The sequence below is a fragment of the Procambarus clarkii genome, chromosome 23, assembly GCF_040958095.1.
Source record: "Procambarus clarkii isolate CNS0578487 chromosome 23, FALCON_Pclarkii_2.0, whole genome shotgun sequence".
Lineage (NCBI taxonomy): Eukaryota > Metazoa > Arthropoda > Malacostraca > Decapoda > Cambaridae > Procambarus > Procambarus clarkii.
The window spans coordinates 10202008-10217255 of NC_091172.1; the positions used below are offsets into that span (position 1 = coordinate 10202008).

Below are 15248 nucleotides of genomic sequence, written 5' to 3' on the forward strand. Positions count from 1 at the left end.
GCCTGACCTGGTAGATGGCAGACAAAGACTGCTTCTAATGACACGGGGTGTCTTTAGGCCATTGCTCCCTGTGCCTCTCTTGAGGGGGGCCAGGTTCTGGCTCTGGTCCCCGGTGGGCTTAGAACTCCTTCGACTGACTGTTGCCACGGTCTAATATATACACATCAGCCCGGTATAGCTCTGGGGAGCCGAAGGGGCTCTCCACAGAAAATAAACATATCAATTCTGGGGCATCCAATTGGGCACAAAGCTGGAAATGCTGAAGACAGGTAAACCAATCCCACAGGTCAGCAGCTGCCAGTTAAGCTTATGCTTCACTTGGAGGGTCAGAGAGGAGCCACAAGGGGAAACAAACCCCACAAAACTCAGGGTCGTAGGTATCACCAATGCAACAGGCAGCATGGTGGAGGCAGAAAGAATGATCGTTGCCCCATGGTACAGATGATGCTCTCAAACTTGCACAAGGTAAGAGCAGGTTCAGAGGTAATATCCATAGACCACACCAAAACCTGCAGGGGATTACCATGTCCCAAAGAACTGATCAAACAGGACACCCAGGAATTATATAAGTAGACCAACAGACTAATTAACATAGCAGTGAAGGACGACCTCGGTATGCAGTGTAAAACCAGTGCATGAACTCCCAGTGCACCCTAACCAGAGAGTCTAGACAGAAGGACCAAACACCCATAACACAGGGAAGATAGCCATAGCACATGGAGCTCAAAGTGCCCGAAGAGCCAGGCCCATACATCACAAACCAGACAGAAAATGCACTTGTGAAATTAACTAAAATAAAGAACAATGTGAAGCAAATGGCCTCCATATGACAAGGCCCAAGGCCCAATTTTAATGCCCATCATCGATTGGCACTGGGCTTGAACAGAACAAATGAAGCCGGCATACACATTACACATCTACTGGACCAGCTTCCAGAAATACAAATCCTAAACAAGAATGAACCTACCCACATCCAAGGAGGCAGATTAGACCTAACCTTCGTTTCAGCCTCCCTAAGAGATGCAGCAACATGGTCAGTTGAGCCCACACTCACAAGCGACCACTATGGGGTCCAAATTGATCTTCAGTTAGACCTACCCACCCCACCTCCGCCTCCATCTGAAGCCTGGAACTTTGCTTTAGCAAACTGGGACCTATTTCAAAACCTCATTTCAGAGTGGCAAAGAAACTATGATCTTCCCAAAGACATTAATCAGGCAGAACAAGAATTTGTCAAAGCGATTCAAAGTGCAGCCAACCACTCAATCCCACTAAAAAAACAGTCCACCAGACACCATAAAGATCATTGGTACTATTGCGAACGTGTCAAAGAACTCAACCATAGACTCAATAGAACAAGAAAGCTATACAAAAAGCAGCCAAGTGACCGCAACAGGATCTTACTTTGTGAGGTCAAGGAACATGTACATCAAGAGACCAGACAAATAAAAGAACAAAAGAGGCTGGAATGGTGTTCACACCTGAATGAACACACCTCTCTCGGAGAGATGTGGCAGCAAATTCACCGGGCCAAAGGGAATAAAACACCTAAAGCTCCACACCCCAAGGATCATCAACAGGAAGCCGAAGTACTGGCAACGAGGTTTGCAGAGAGAGCAGCCAGCAATCAACTTCCACCAGATGTATTAGCAGGACAGACCGGACTAGAGGAAGAAAGGTGACACAGAATCCTTACAGCATGTGAAGAAGTCTCTGACACTAATGCCCCCTTCACACTGGATGAGCTCAATCGGGCTAAGAAAAACTCCAAGGATACATCCCCTGGAGCCGACAAAATAACCTATAAAATGATTAGAAACCTCGGCCCAGAGGGAGACGCTGCATACCTAAGGTTAATTAATTTAGCCTGGACTTCTCAAACTAGACCTTCTGCTTGGAATAGAGCAGACATAGTGCCGATCCCAAAACCCAAAGATCCAGCTAATCCCAGGCCCATCTCTCTCCAAAGCTGTGCAGCCAAGACGGCTGACAGAATGGCACTCAACAGACTGGAGTGGAAAATGCCTAAACTGCACCATGATATGTATGCCTATAGAAGAGGGGTTGGCACAGTGGAATGTATTACAACTCTGTTAGCCCACTTGAATGACAGACCAGGAATGCTGATATTCCTGGACCTCGAAAAAGCCTTTGAACTGGCTAGCGCCCCAGCTATTCTCTGCTGCCTCATTGACAAAGAGGTCAGAGGCAACCTGCTCTCCTGGACCAAAAACTGTCTCATAAACAGAGAAGCAAGAGTAAAACTTCATGGCACAGTCTCTGAGTACAAAAGACATGAAAATGGTACACCGCAAGGAGGTATTCTCAGCCCTCTTCTCTTCAACTGTTTAATGGAAAGAATAATGAGGTTGAAACTCCCACATCACTGCAGGCTGCTAAACTACGCGGACGACTTTGTCATCATCATAAAAGGAAGGGATGCGGCGCGCCTTGCACCCAAATGCTTAGACTGCATCAGTAAAGAGGCAAAACAGATTGGGATCAAACTCAACCCCTCAAAGTCAAAGGCCATGCCCATAAAAATAGCGAAGCCCAACATCCAACTCACAGTACAGGGTCAACCAATAGAATGGGTCGACACCTATCAGTATCTAGGAATCATCCTGGACACACACATGAATTTTAATGCTGAGGTCACTTACTTGAGAGAGCGAACTGCGGCCCGGACGGCAATCCTCAGGTCGCTAACCTCCCTTTCTGGAGGAGCCAATCTGCAAGTCCTTCGCACATACTATGTACAGGCAGTCAGATCAGTGATCGATTATGCCGCACCTGCACTCACAAATCTATCACACCAACAGTGGAAAAAGCTTGAAGTTGCCCAAAACAATGCTATGAGAGCTGCACTGGGAGCCCCCATGTGGACCAGGCTTTAAACTCTTAGACTGGAGACGGGTTTGCCCTCTCTACAAGAAAGAATATCACAAAGAACAGCTACAATTATCAGTAAGATAATTATTTCTTCTGATCCAATCCCAGTACAGCAGGCCTTGGTGGTTGGACTAGGCCAAAACAATGGAAACTCTTGGGTTGCAAGAGCAGGAAAAGTCCTAAACAGACTACATTTAAAAAACATGATTCTTGATAGAGAGGGTGATCATCCACACCCAAATTACACTCCTTCCGAGCCGTGGGAAGAGCCTACTTTCAAAATAGTAATAGAAAGTCTCCCAATGAAAAAGGCTGCCTATGATCCGACAATCCTAAGGCGCATAATAGAAGAGCAAATGTATAGCATAGCAGTAGCAGGAGCCACCCACATCTTCACAGACGGATCGGTGGACACAGAATATGAGAGTGCTGGCGCTGCTCTTTGCACGACCAGCGTACAGGCATATTGGAGACTGGGAGGACTAGTATCATCAACCCAAACTGAGCTGTTTGCCATACAACAGGCATTCGCATATGTGATTGCACAAAACACTCAAAATGCAATCATACACACAGACTCAAAAGCTGCACTTCAAATACTAGGACAAAAACAGTGGAAAGATAATGTGGAAATAATTACCACCATTTTGTATCTTGGAGCAGTCGCTAAAGGCAAAGGACTCAACATAACTTTAAACTGGATCCCATCCCATATTGGAATCCCATTAAATGAAAAAGCTGATGAAATTGCTAAATTGGCAACTCGTCATCCAGTGATACATAAAACAATTCAACCCAGCCTAGAGAACATAAAAAACATCATCACCAAAAAACTCTCACATCTCAACAAAGCCGACCTACACCAGAGAATAGCTGAAGGTTCGCCATCTGCAACATGGTATCTTCAGGCAACCAAATTAGAAAGGTTAAATATCCCAAAAGGAATCCACAGGGAAATAGCAATTAGGTTATATAGACTACGTCTAGGTTACAGATGCAACTGGGAGATTGGTGAACCCCGACAGAGAGAGTGCATCTTCTGCCAAACTGTCACAGAAAAGCCATTACTTCACTATCTACTGGAATGTGAAGCAACCAATGACCTTAGAAGAGCTTTAAGAGTTCCTGAATCATGCAGTGGCCACCCTGAAGCCATCAACACAGCCACTCTCCTGGTCAACAAAGGTGTCCAGCAGCTGGACACCCTCATAAAGACTGTGAAGCAGTATCCTCCCCCGCGATAACAGCTTGATGGTTAAATGCAACCTCAGAATACTGAGAAAAAAAAAAATTGTACCACTTACGGGCTATTCATGCCCGTGCCACCTCTTGGGTGGCTTAATCTTTATCAATCATCAATCAAGGCCCAAGGAAGGCTGGCACTTAGCTGAGAAGCAACGGGACCTGTGTGGCTAGTTTATGATCCAGGAATCCTTCAGTGGACAACAGGTGCTGTCTACATCAGCGATAGAACAGACTTAGAAAGTTGTGTGACACCCAGAGCTCCAGGCTCCTCCTCACTGGCAGGTGTGGGGAAAGAAGGGAGGGTTGCTATCAATCTCATACTAGTTTCGTTTGTTTACACTGTTTGGGATGTTCGTTTGGCAGGTTTCCTTTGAACCCAGCAGTGATTTGGCAGTGATTTGTATTGGTTCGCTAACTTTCTGGATACTTTCCCAGTGAGGTGATGGAGTGTTACCTGCTCTCCGTGCCTCTGTGAAGGAGGCCAGGTTCTAGCTTTGGTCTCCACTAGGCCAAAAGAGCTCCACAGCTGATGTAACCTAGTACTTGGGAGCTATCTCAGTGAGATAGCTTCAGTAAGCCACAAGGGGTTTCCCCAGAAAACACAATCGTAAAGCATAAAGCAATGGCCCATCATAAACTATCGTTCTAAGGATAGCCAACACCACTTAGTTGAAGGTATGGAATAATACGGTCTAGTTAGAGCAGTGTTGCAAGGACAGACACCAGGCAAGTAAGAGAAGTGGAGAAGTGGGCGAGTGGATGGGACTCTGACCTATGCCACCATCTACAAGCAGTCGCTTAATTTGTTAATACTGGTGGGTTATTTCTAGGTTTTAGATCTATCTTTGATCCCAAAGCTCCCTTAGCCTAGTATAGATGACCAAGTTTTGTTTTTATCCCAGAATAGTAGGGCGAGGCCTGGTATGATTGCCTAAGGCATGACAGTACAAGTGCTCAAGCCCAGGGAGCTATTATGAGAGCCTTCCCAGAAATAATTTTGGAACATGTAAGATTATGACTTACTTTAATGGTATCTAAACCACGTGATGTTAAATCGGTACAGGAGAGGGCCAGCACCTGGCCAGATTGGAAGGATTCGAAGCGACCTTCTCTAAATTTAGCTGCCATATTACCATTAAGATTGACGCACGACACACCATTCTCATTTAGGAATAAGGAAACCCAATCACATGTCTTGCTATAGTTGCTGTTGTAATCAAGAAAAATTTTTTTTTTATTAATTTCATCTAACACTGAAGAGGAAAACTTAACCTGTTTAATATCTAAGGAAGAAAGTAGGATTATTGCAAGATAATGTTACAATTTTGTGGACAGACGTATCAATATGAAGGTAAAATCTGTGGATTGAAGGAGAGAAAAGGATGAAGTTAATGTTCGAAGAGTACAAGTGATTAGCTAGAAATCCTTCTAGCTAATCACTGATATTAGTATGATAATATGGAATAACATTTTAACAGACTGAGATTGTTTTTTGTTACACAAAATTAGCTGGAGGTCAGGAATGGACTTGTCCCATGCCTCCTATGCCAGTAACACATTATTTGCCTTTCACTCAATCTTCTAATCAAGATTTTTGTTTAGCTTTTGCCCATAAAATTCATGAATGGAATATACAGTATTTTGAAAGCAGATGTATTATATAAAATTTTTAATATTCTTTTTTACTTTAAACTTTATAATTTCAGTTGTGCATGAATATGATGATAATTTTGATCAATAATAGTAGTCTCACCTGAATATAATAACTGGGGTTCCTTTTTTGGCATCTTGCTTTACCAACTGCAGCAGTTTCTCTGCCTTAGTTATGTGATTAATGCGAAAGAAACGCTGAGGTACATGTGGCATGAGGCGGTTGAGGTGTGGAGTTGTGATTTTCTTAACAGACTCAATCTGAAAAGAAGCATATTCAATGGAAAGTCTAAATAAATTTATTTTCAAAGGCACTGATGTTATTTTATTTTGTTCATAATCAGGTTTAGGAATTAACAGATGAGGTTTCAAAATCCAAATACTGTAACTAAAATCTAAAAATATCCAGAATCCAAATACTGTATGACTGAAAAATACTTAAATAAATTTGTTTCCCTAATTCAAAAGTAAACCCAAAATATGAAACAGTTGGTTAGTTCCTGCATTGACAGTTATGCAGGGCAGTGTGATATGAGGGCACCACTTCCTGTTAGCACACTTACCACCGTTTTTCTTTAAGCTGGTACCATGAAGTGAAAGATTACAAACTGATTTTTCAGGCATTCCTTTGTACAGGAGTTCTAGCAGATAAGTGGGGAAAAAAGGCTAACACTGTTCTTATCTACAAAAAGTGGCAGCAGAAAAGACCCCCCTTAATTATAGACCAGTATCACTAACAAGTGTAATAGTCAAAATATTGGAATCCGCTTGGGCCGTGGCTCTTAGGTTTTCGTCTCCATTTTGTCCGTTGCTGTTTGCAGAGACTGCAGTCTCTCAATTTCTGCACGCGGCTTCGTCTAGTTGTCATCCTATGGCGGACTTGTTGATTCTCCGAAGCGGTCGTTCTCGGCAGTTTTGGAGGGGTCGTGCCAGGGTTCCAGGTTCCGCTGGTCGAGGTGGGCCATTGGTGCCAGTTTCTGAGCCATTGTTCTGGGTTGTGGTGACCCGTCTGCATCTTCTAGGGATTCGGGTTTTGACCTGGGTCTTGTTTGGGATTCTCGGACCGCTTCCTTGTCTCTCCCTTCAGAGTCTTTGTGGCAGCTGCAGGACTGCCGTTGGCTGTTTCTAAGGGAATCCTGGATCACTCGGCGGTTGCTCGAGCAGTTGTGTGGGAGTCTGAACTTCGCCGTGCTAGTCTACCCGCCTGATCGGGTTTGGCTTCTGCGTCTGTTTTGGTTCCTTCGGGGACATCCCTTCCGCTTCTCTCGCGATCGTTGGGTTTGTCCTCTGGGGGCCTTGTGTCGGTTGCTGCGTCACCGGCTTCCTCTTCGGGGTTTTTGGGGTTCGGTGCCTTGGTGCCTTCCCGAGCCCTCGCTCGATGTGTTCACGGACACGTCGTCTCTCGGCTGGGGCTTTGTGACCAGTGCTCACCAGGCAAGTCAGGGACGGTGGGGTTCGTCCTTCCGTCAGGCTCACAGCACGGTTCGGGAGTTTGCGGCAGTCTGGTTCACGCTTCGGAGGGTTTGGGTCACTCGGGGATCGACCATTCACCTCCATTCAGACTGTTTTCCAGTGGTTCATTGCCTGAACCGCGGGGGTTCTCTTCGGTCCTTGGCTCTTTGTGGTTGGTCCCTTCGAGTGGTTCATCTGCTGGATTCTTGGGGTTTGGCTCTCCATGCGGTTCATGTCCGGGGAGTGTCCAACGTTCTGGCGGATGGTCTGTCTCGCTTCCATTCCCTGTCCACGGAGTGGACGGTCGACGACGACTCGTTTCGTTGGATCTGCCAGACGTACGGCCTCCCAGATGTGGGACCATCTAAAGAAGGACGAGGGCGGGGCGGATTGAACCAAAGTCAAAGCGACCCTTACCCCCAAGTTCGGGTCCCTATAAGCAAAAACGGGGCAGCCGCAGGGCATCCGAGTGAGCAACCAACGAAGCGCGTTGCAACAACCTAAAATGCGCATGCAACGCCTGTACCCTCATAAGATCACCACCAGACTGGGTAAATTGAGTCACTAGCAAGCAGCAGAACTCACAGGACTCAGGGTCGAAAGTGTCACCGACCTAACAGGCAGCGTGTTGGAGGCAAAGACAGTGAGGGCCACCTGAGACATGGGGACCAAACAACCCTCAAACTCGCACGAAGCGAAGTCACATCCGTCAGACCCACGCACCCCCAGAGGTTTCCCAGTGCTCTGAGCGTTTAACGAGACTCACGCCCAGGTAACCCCCAGGCAGGGTACTGCTAACCGGTGCCCAAAACTACCAAGCAAACTCTCTAAAGCTGCACCCCAGGGATGTGTACACTCACAGGGACCTAGCAGGGGGCACCACCAGAGAAGAACTGTAATAGGTCTAGCACAAGTGGGCAAAAAACAGCAGATCCATCCCCCCACAAGGCAAACGAAAAAGAAAAAGAAAACCCCGCAAGAGGACAGCGTACCCTAGAGGAACAAAGCCGGCCGCTATAATCGGTGAAAACAAGTTACGCAGCACCCTGCACCCGAACCAGTGCAAACTGCCTCTTCCCCCTAAGGTAAACAAGGGAGACAAAACACCCAAGTACCCAAAGGGCAACCGAAAGACCGAGCAGTAAAATGGCCAGCAGAGACAGGACCCAAGGAACTTGTGGAAGGTAACCCCAAGGGCAGTACTTATAGGGCACCTAGGAAAGGGAATCCTAGGCACATGCAGCCCGCGTTCTGGAGAATAACTCCTGCTCTCGCACCCATAGAAGACAGCCATCACACTCAAAGCACAGTGCTGAAACTATGTCTGGAGCCAGAGCACATGACCGTAGCCTCTAGCATCAGCCTAAGAACTTAAGGGTGGATAGCCAGCGTGTGCGGTCTGGGGCCGCCCTTCCCCCTCCCGGGGTAGGAGGAGCTGCGTAGACAGCGGTGCGGTGACGTCATGATCCTTTGCTCTTTTTGTTTAGGGGAGTTCTATCCACTTGTTCGGCTTTTGGTAGCAATATTTTCACCAGAATAGGGGTTTGTTTTGGGATGCTTACCTTTCTGGGTGCCTGACCCAGTCGATGGCAGACAGAATGCTCATTTCTATAGGCCATTGCTCCCCTTGCCTCTTCTGAGGGGGCCAGGTTCTGGTTCGTGGTCCCCGGTAGGCCCATAGAACTCCTTACACACATGACTGATGTCAAAGTCTGACATTAGCATATCAGCCTAGTAAGCTCCGGGGAGCCGAAGGTGCTCCCCCCAGAAAAGAGTCAAACTCAAAGGAAGCCGGATCCATCACCGAGGCGTAAACCGGTTCCCCCCGGAGGTAAGCACTGAGAGCCTCCAGAACCTCTGCAGGGAAAATCCGAGAGGAAGAAAACCTCCGGAAAGACAAACCCGAGAAACACAAAGGCATCTGGAAACAAACCCAGGGTGGAACCCCACCCAACTCAAACTCAAAGGAAAGGAGGGGGTACAAAAACCCACCTTCCCTGCAGAAGAAGTCCCTGTGTAGAGGGCACAAGGGCTCAAGGGGGGGTCAAACGGAACCCAGGAGCTCCACTTGGAACCCCCCCCCCTGAACCGCAGAAACCACAGACAAAGACCTTGGGGCAAAGCCCTCATCCATGCCCACCACCCCAGAAAGAAAGGAAGAGTCTTGGGGAAAGGCTTCAAAGAGGGGAGTCTGCTGGGTTAACTCAGAAGTCTTGGCAAGAAATAGAGGCTTAACCATCTCCACATCCGTGTCATAAGGGGCATCCCCCGAAGTCACCAGAGTTTCACCCCAAACTAAACCCTGCCCCAACTCCAAAACCCTCAGACATTTGGGAGCCGGAAGCAGGGGAAAAAGAGCAGGACGAACCACGCCCACCTGGGAAGGAAGAGGGGGGTGTAGACAGAACCAAGGCCGAAGTGACCAATACCGCCAAATCTGAGTCCCTAAAACCCTGATATCCCTGACCACGCAAGGGCAGTTATCGCGGAGTGCCTGGGGAAGGTGTCCCTAAACAAAGGCAGTTCCCGTACCCAGGAACTCCAGGCTAGTACACATCACAAATGCAGGAACAGCCATATTAGGCAAAAATCCCAGAACATGAAATTGAAGCCTGGTGTGATGCCTGACTGCCAGCACCATCAGTCAAGAACTGAGGGGTTGGTAGCTGAGGCTCACTCGAGCCAGTTCCCTCTCCACCACTGCGAGGTGGAGGTGGGAAGTAACAAGCAAGGGGCTAGTTGAATGAAGTGTTGCATGTTTGCTATCTTTATGGGAGAGTTCTTTTGCCCGTATGAGATCGTAGGTCGCATTTTTCAACCAGACAACAGTCTGTTTTGTTTCACCTACAATTCTGAGTGCCTTCCCTGGTCGATGGCAAATATGATATACTGTATTTTAATTTAGTGTTCATAGGCCATAGCTCCTGCTTGATACCTGGTTGATGGGGTTCTGGGAGTTCTTCTACTCCATAAGCCCAATCCGAGGCCAGGATTAACTTGTGAGAGCTTGGTCCAACAGGCTGTTGCTTGGAGCGGCCCGCAGGCCCACATATCCACCACAGCCCAGTTGGTCTGGCACTTCTTGAAGAAAACTATTTAGTTTTCTCTTGAAGATGTCCTTGGTTGTCCCAGTAATTACTAATACAAAATCAAGTTTTAATGATATAGGGTTAACTAAAACTGTAACTATTACGAGCAATCATCTATCTGTAAATATCATTATTTGTGGAAATAACCTTTTAGCAAATCAATTAAACAAACCCTAACATACATATATATATTGACAACAAAAAAGAAGAATGCTCTCTCATTATATATATTTATATTTTCCAGTTAAAAACTTACATCAACTACAGGATCGAGGATAGTGTCCAGGCTGCGTGGCAGCGTAGCTGCCACTAAAGATAGTTGAATGCCCGACATCGTTAAAGGATGCTCATCAATTTCATATCTTGCTCCTTGAATCTAGGAAAAACCATAGACATTAACAAACACGTTCACTTAAAAATCTGTGTTGATTGTAATGAAACACCAATGTCTAGGTGAGCCCCAGTGCTATTGTCACTGATAGTGTACCATCTACTGGGTTGCATCAGCCACAGAGTTCTATCTGGCTTACTGGAGACCAAAAGCCAGATCCCACCCCCCTCACAGAGGCACGCAGAGCAGTGGCATTTGCAGGCGATGAGTCACAATAACGTGGCTAAAGTATGTTGATCAGACCACACACTAGAAGGTGAAGGGACGACAACGTTTCGGTCCGTCCTGGACCATTCTCAAGTCGATTGTGATGAAGTAGAGACAGGCAATAAATAGGCAAAAGAGAGCTGAGGAGCAAAGTAAGGTGTAGTAGAGGGAATAGTAGTAGGAATAAGAAATGCAGAGGGCCTATTGGCCCATACGAGGCAGCTCCTATTATAACCACCGAATGAGAAGGAGATAGTAATAGGAATAAGAAGAGGATAGCAAGGGAACACAGGAGAAGTCAATGAACAGAAAAGAGAGAGAAGAGAGAAAGAAAAGGAAAGAGAAAGAAAGATAAATGGAAGAGTAAGCTTATGTTAGGTCACGTTTGTTTGAAAGATTAGAGCATTTGAGTATATACTGTGAAAGGGAAGAGTTCACAGCAACAAAGCCAGGACTCAAGTTCATGTTGGGTACATTGTGTATAAGAGCCGATTCAACAAGACGGCGTCTGTGTAGAGGCAGGAAATATTATTTTGGATGAAGACCAATCATTATTTTGGAGGAATTATTCATTATTTTGATTATTTTGGAGAAAGTGCCTCATCACAATCGACTTGAGAATGGTCCAGGATGGACCGAAACGTCGTCGTCCCTTCACCTTCTAGTGTATGGTCTGGTCAACAGTGGCATTTATTTATTTATTTATGTCACCACCAGAAAATGCACCTATAAAGTTAATGAGACAAAACAAGCCACAGCTAGCTAAGCAGAGACAATAGCCTTATGAACAGCCAGAAGAATTCCTCAGCAATGTAAATTAACGATGGATAAGTTTCAAAACAAGCACATGCTTGTACACCCCACCTCGCCCACTCATTTGGGAGGGAAGATAGCTCGTGGTCAGCCAGTGACACAGCCTACAGTTCTATGGTAGAGGTGAGAAAAAACCCACTCGACGACCTGGAAGGAGGAAGAGTCTCAAAGAGCCACCAGGACTCGGAAATTGACGTCACATTACATTCAATGCTGGTTTTCCTATGGGGGTGCCTCTTGTGGCTCCCTGAAGCTATCTACCCACAGAGAAGGAAACCTAGGGCACTTACCAGGGAGGTGCCAGCACCATAGGATCAGGACAAGGAAGAAACACCAGGCCATGACACAGAGGCACTGGGGCACGGCAACATTGACAAGATACTAAGCTGCCAGAACCCTGTTCGACCTTCAAAAGGCCTGAATATCAGCAAGAAATGTTAGTGAACACAGCAGAGAGCGGCATACTTTTGAACATTATGGGCACGAGGGTAGGCTGCAGGATGGCTGGATTTAATAACACTATGGACAGCCTAAGAAATACAAGCCTTGGAACAGGGAACCAAGGTAACCAGATTGACCCCACAAAGCATCCATCGAGACAGAATCAGTGGCACAACGGTAGCAGTGGAGAGCCATCACCAGACACAACAGATGATGCACCCCCAGCATAAAGCTAAGCGACAGTATTCGGCATAAAATGCTAGTCAAGAAAGAGCCAGTTAAGAAAGGAGAGTACCATCTGCTCAGAAACCAAAAATTACACAAGTTAAGGAAGTGGAGAAAAGAGCTTCAAGAAACCTCATACTGCCTACTCGATGAAGCCCATAGGTGGGACACCATCAACTCAGCCATCTGATCACCGTAGATATGATAAAAAACCTGTGTCGGAAATACCAGACGCGTAGAGCAGAGAAGGTAGAACCAGCGAAGTACTTCACTGGGCCAATATTCTGAAAGAGGCAGAGCCTTGGGAAAATGACTAAGCTTGGACATCGAGCAAGCAGCACCGGAAGCCATGTCTAGGCTGATCATCAAGGACCCAGATCATTCTCTACCTGTAGACCTCCTCCTCGCCAAGACCCGGAGCAACAGACGCTGGACACTCCTAGAATATGAACAGCATGGAGTACCAAACTCTGAGAACTGAGAAGAAGAGATACAGGCAGCATTCAGCTCCAAAGAGGCAAGGGACCAAAGAGAAAACACCCTGTTGAAACAATGAACTATGGGGGAACAATTGAACACTGAACAGAACTGGACCATGGAGACCGTAAGAATCCAAATCCTTAGTAGTGCATGCCACATGGCCACAAACTCCCACACCATACTGTGTGCCCAACAACCCATCCTCCGAACTGACAGTACAGTTTAATACCAAGTGTCATAAGTACATTTCCTTACTGTCATACATAGTACATAATTGCACTTAGGGGGGCTGTTACATTTATTCTTCTTGTTTTCTGTTAAGACACTCAGAATTTTAGGAGGACGTTTTCGAGTTCAATTAGCTATAAACAAATTTTAAATATCAGGAATTTCTTTTTCAGTTTTATTAAACAATAGAGATTTTATACAAAATTTGAAAATATCCTGAGTTACTTTACAATTTATTGTAATATTTTAGTTTTGTTTTATTAGTTTTATAAAACTGTAATATCAATATAGCTATACTGTAGGTTAAGTACTAATTGTAATTAAGAAGCAATAAAATGCTTATCTTCAAACACTAAGAAGGTTAGGTTAGGTTGTGGTTTTCTGTTCAGCTTTTCAGTTAAACTCAAATATTCACAATATATTTGACAGTACTGTTTAATACTAAATGAAAATAAAGTATAATTCCTGACTGTTATGAATAGTACATAATTGCACTTGTGCTGTTACATTTACCTCCCAATTTTTGGAGGACGGGTTGGTGCCCAACAAAAGGAGGAGACCACTGCCCCTGACCTGCCTGGGGATTGCTGGTTACAAAACCCCTGTCGAGAGGTGAGGTGTGTGGAAAGACGTTGAGCGAGGGCGAGGAAAAGTGACAGGGAACCAAACCCTGAAAAGCCTGAAGAGAAGCTGGCAATGCAGCAGCTGATGCAAGGCCAATGGAGTCCGCACCCAGTGGTCGTGGCAGCAGAGAAAGAGTGCCCTGGCAGAGCCCACATCCAAGCCCACCAACCTTGAAGAAGGCAGAATCCAAGGGAAAAGCTTCAAAGAGAAGAGTCTGCTGGGCTGATTCCAAAGCTTTGGGAAGGAAATTGGGCTCAACCTCCGTTCCCGAGTCGGAAGGAGCAACCCCTGAAGCCACCCGAGCCTCATTACCAACGAAATCCCTCCCCAGTCCAGAAATCCTCAGATGTTTAGGAGCCGGAAGCAGGGGGAAAAGGAGCAGGGTGAGCAGCATCCACCTGGAAAGGAAGCAAGAGCGCGGACGGAACCAAGAATGAAGTAACCAACACCTCTAAATCCTGGTCCCTAAAATCCAAATGGGGGCAGCTTCGGGCTTCCAACCGGGCAACCAACCTGGTCCGTTGCAGCACAGAATATCTAGCATGTAACCAAGCTGCTGCCTGACCACTAACATCCTCAGATCATCCTCATCCTCCCATCCACGAGGAATGGGAAACAAGCATGAAACATGTCCTGCAAGACTCAGGGTCGTAGGTGTGTCCGACCCAACAAACAGCATGACAGAGACAGAATGGATGATCGTCACTACAAGGCAAAGCCAATGAACACCCCTCGTCATCGCACAAGGCAAGACAGGGCTCGGAAGACACGTCCATGGTACCCTTGAGCCCTATAGGGATGTCCAGGGGCCCATAGGGTATGATAGCCCTACGAGAAACCCAGGCACTGGGGCAGCTAAGTCAGAAACCCCTGTCTGCTGCAGGCAAACTGGCAACCAGCGTCGTCGTGAAACCTTGGGGCAACAGAGGAGTACTACCAAACAACCTAAGCTAACCTAATGGAAAACTAGGCAGACCTCCTATACCAAGGAAGTGAGATTGCACTAAAAGCAAATAAACAAAAAGAACCCCGAAGCAACAGACAGACAGACTAACCTGTTCCCAGAGAGAATCCTTGGCTGCAGCTGAATGCAAGCTGCGCCGGCCGCAGTGCGCCCCACCCAGTACAAACCCACTCCCTACCCGAGGCAAGATGGGAAGCCCAAGACCCCTGGCGAACCCCAAGCAATGACGGATATTACTTGGTGGCGAGTTATCCGTCTCTGGCGAGTCAGATGAAACCGACTCGCAAGGGAAGTATTTACAGGATACCTAGGGAAGAGAACTCTAGGTGCATGGAGCCCAGTATACTTGTAGGAACACCTGGCCATCTTCTTGAGGTTATCTTGAGATGATTTTGGGGCTTTAGTGTCCCCGCGGCCCGGTCCTCGACCAGGCCTCCACCTCCAGGAAGCAGCCCGTGACAGCTGACTAACTCCCAGGTACCTATTTACTGCTAGGTAACAGGGGCATTCAGGGTGAAAGAAACTTTGCCCATTTGTTTCTGCCTCG

The 15248-nt window shown here is 46.6% G+C and overlaps 1 protein-coding gene across 1 annotated transcript in view; it reads right to left on the reverse strand.

The window, feature by feature from the left end:
* Positions 1 to 15248, reverse strand: part of Dbp21E2 (putative ATP-dependent RNA helicase Dbp21E2) — a 78344-nt gene that overhangs the window by 22267 nt on the left and 40829 nt on the right. The window contains exons 8-10 of the mRNA XM_045751563.2: positions 10585 to 10704; positions 5891 to 6048; positions 5161 to 5344 (exon numbers count right to left, since the gene is read on the reverse strand). Coding sequence (XP_045607519.1) covers positions 5161 to 5344; positions 5891 to 6048; positions 10585 to 10704 — 462 coding nt within the window. The remainder of the gene's footprint in view (positions 1 to 5160; positions 5345 to 5890; positions 6049 to 10584; positions 10705 to 15248) is intronic.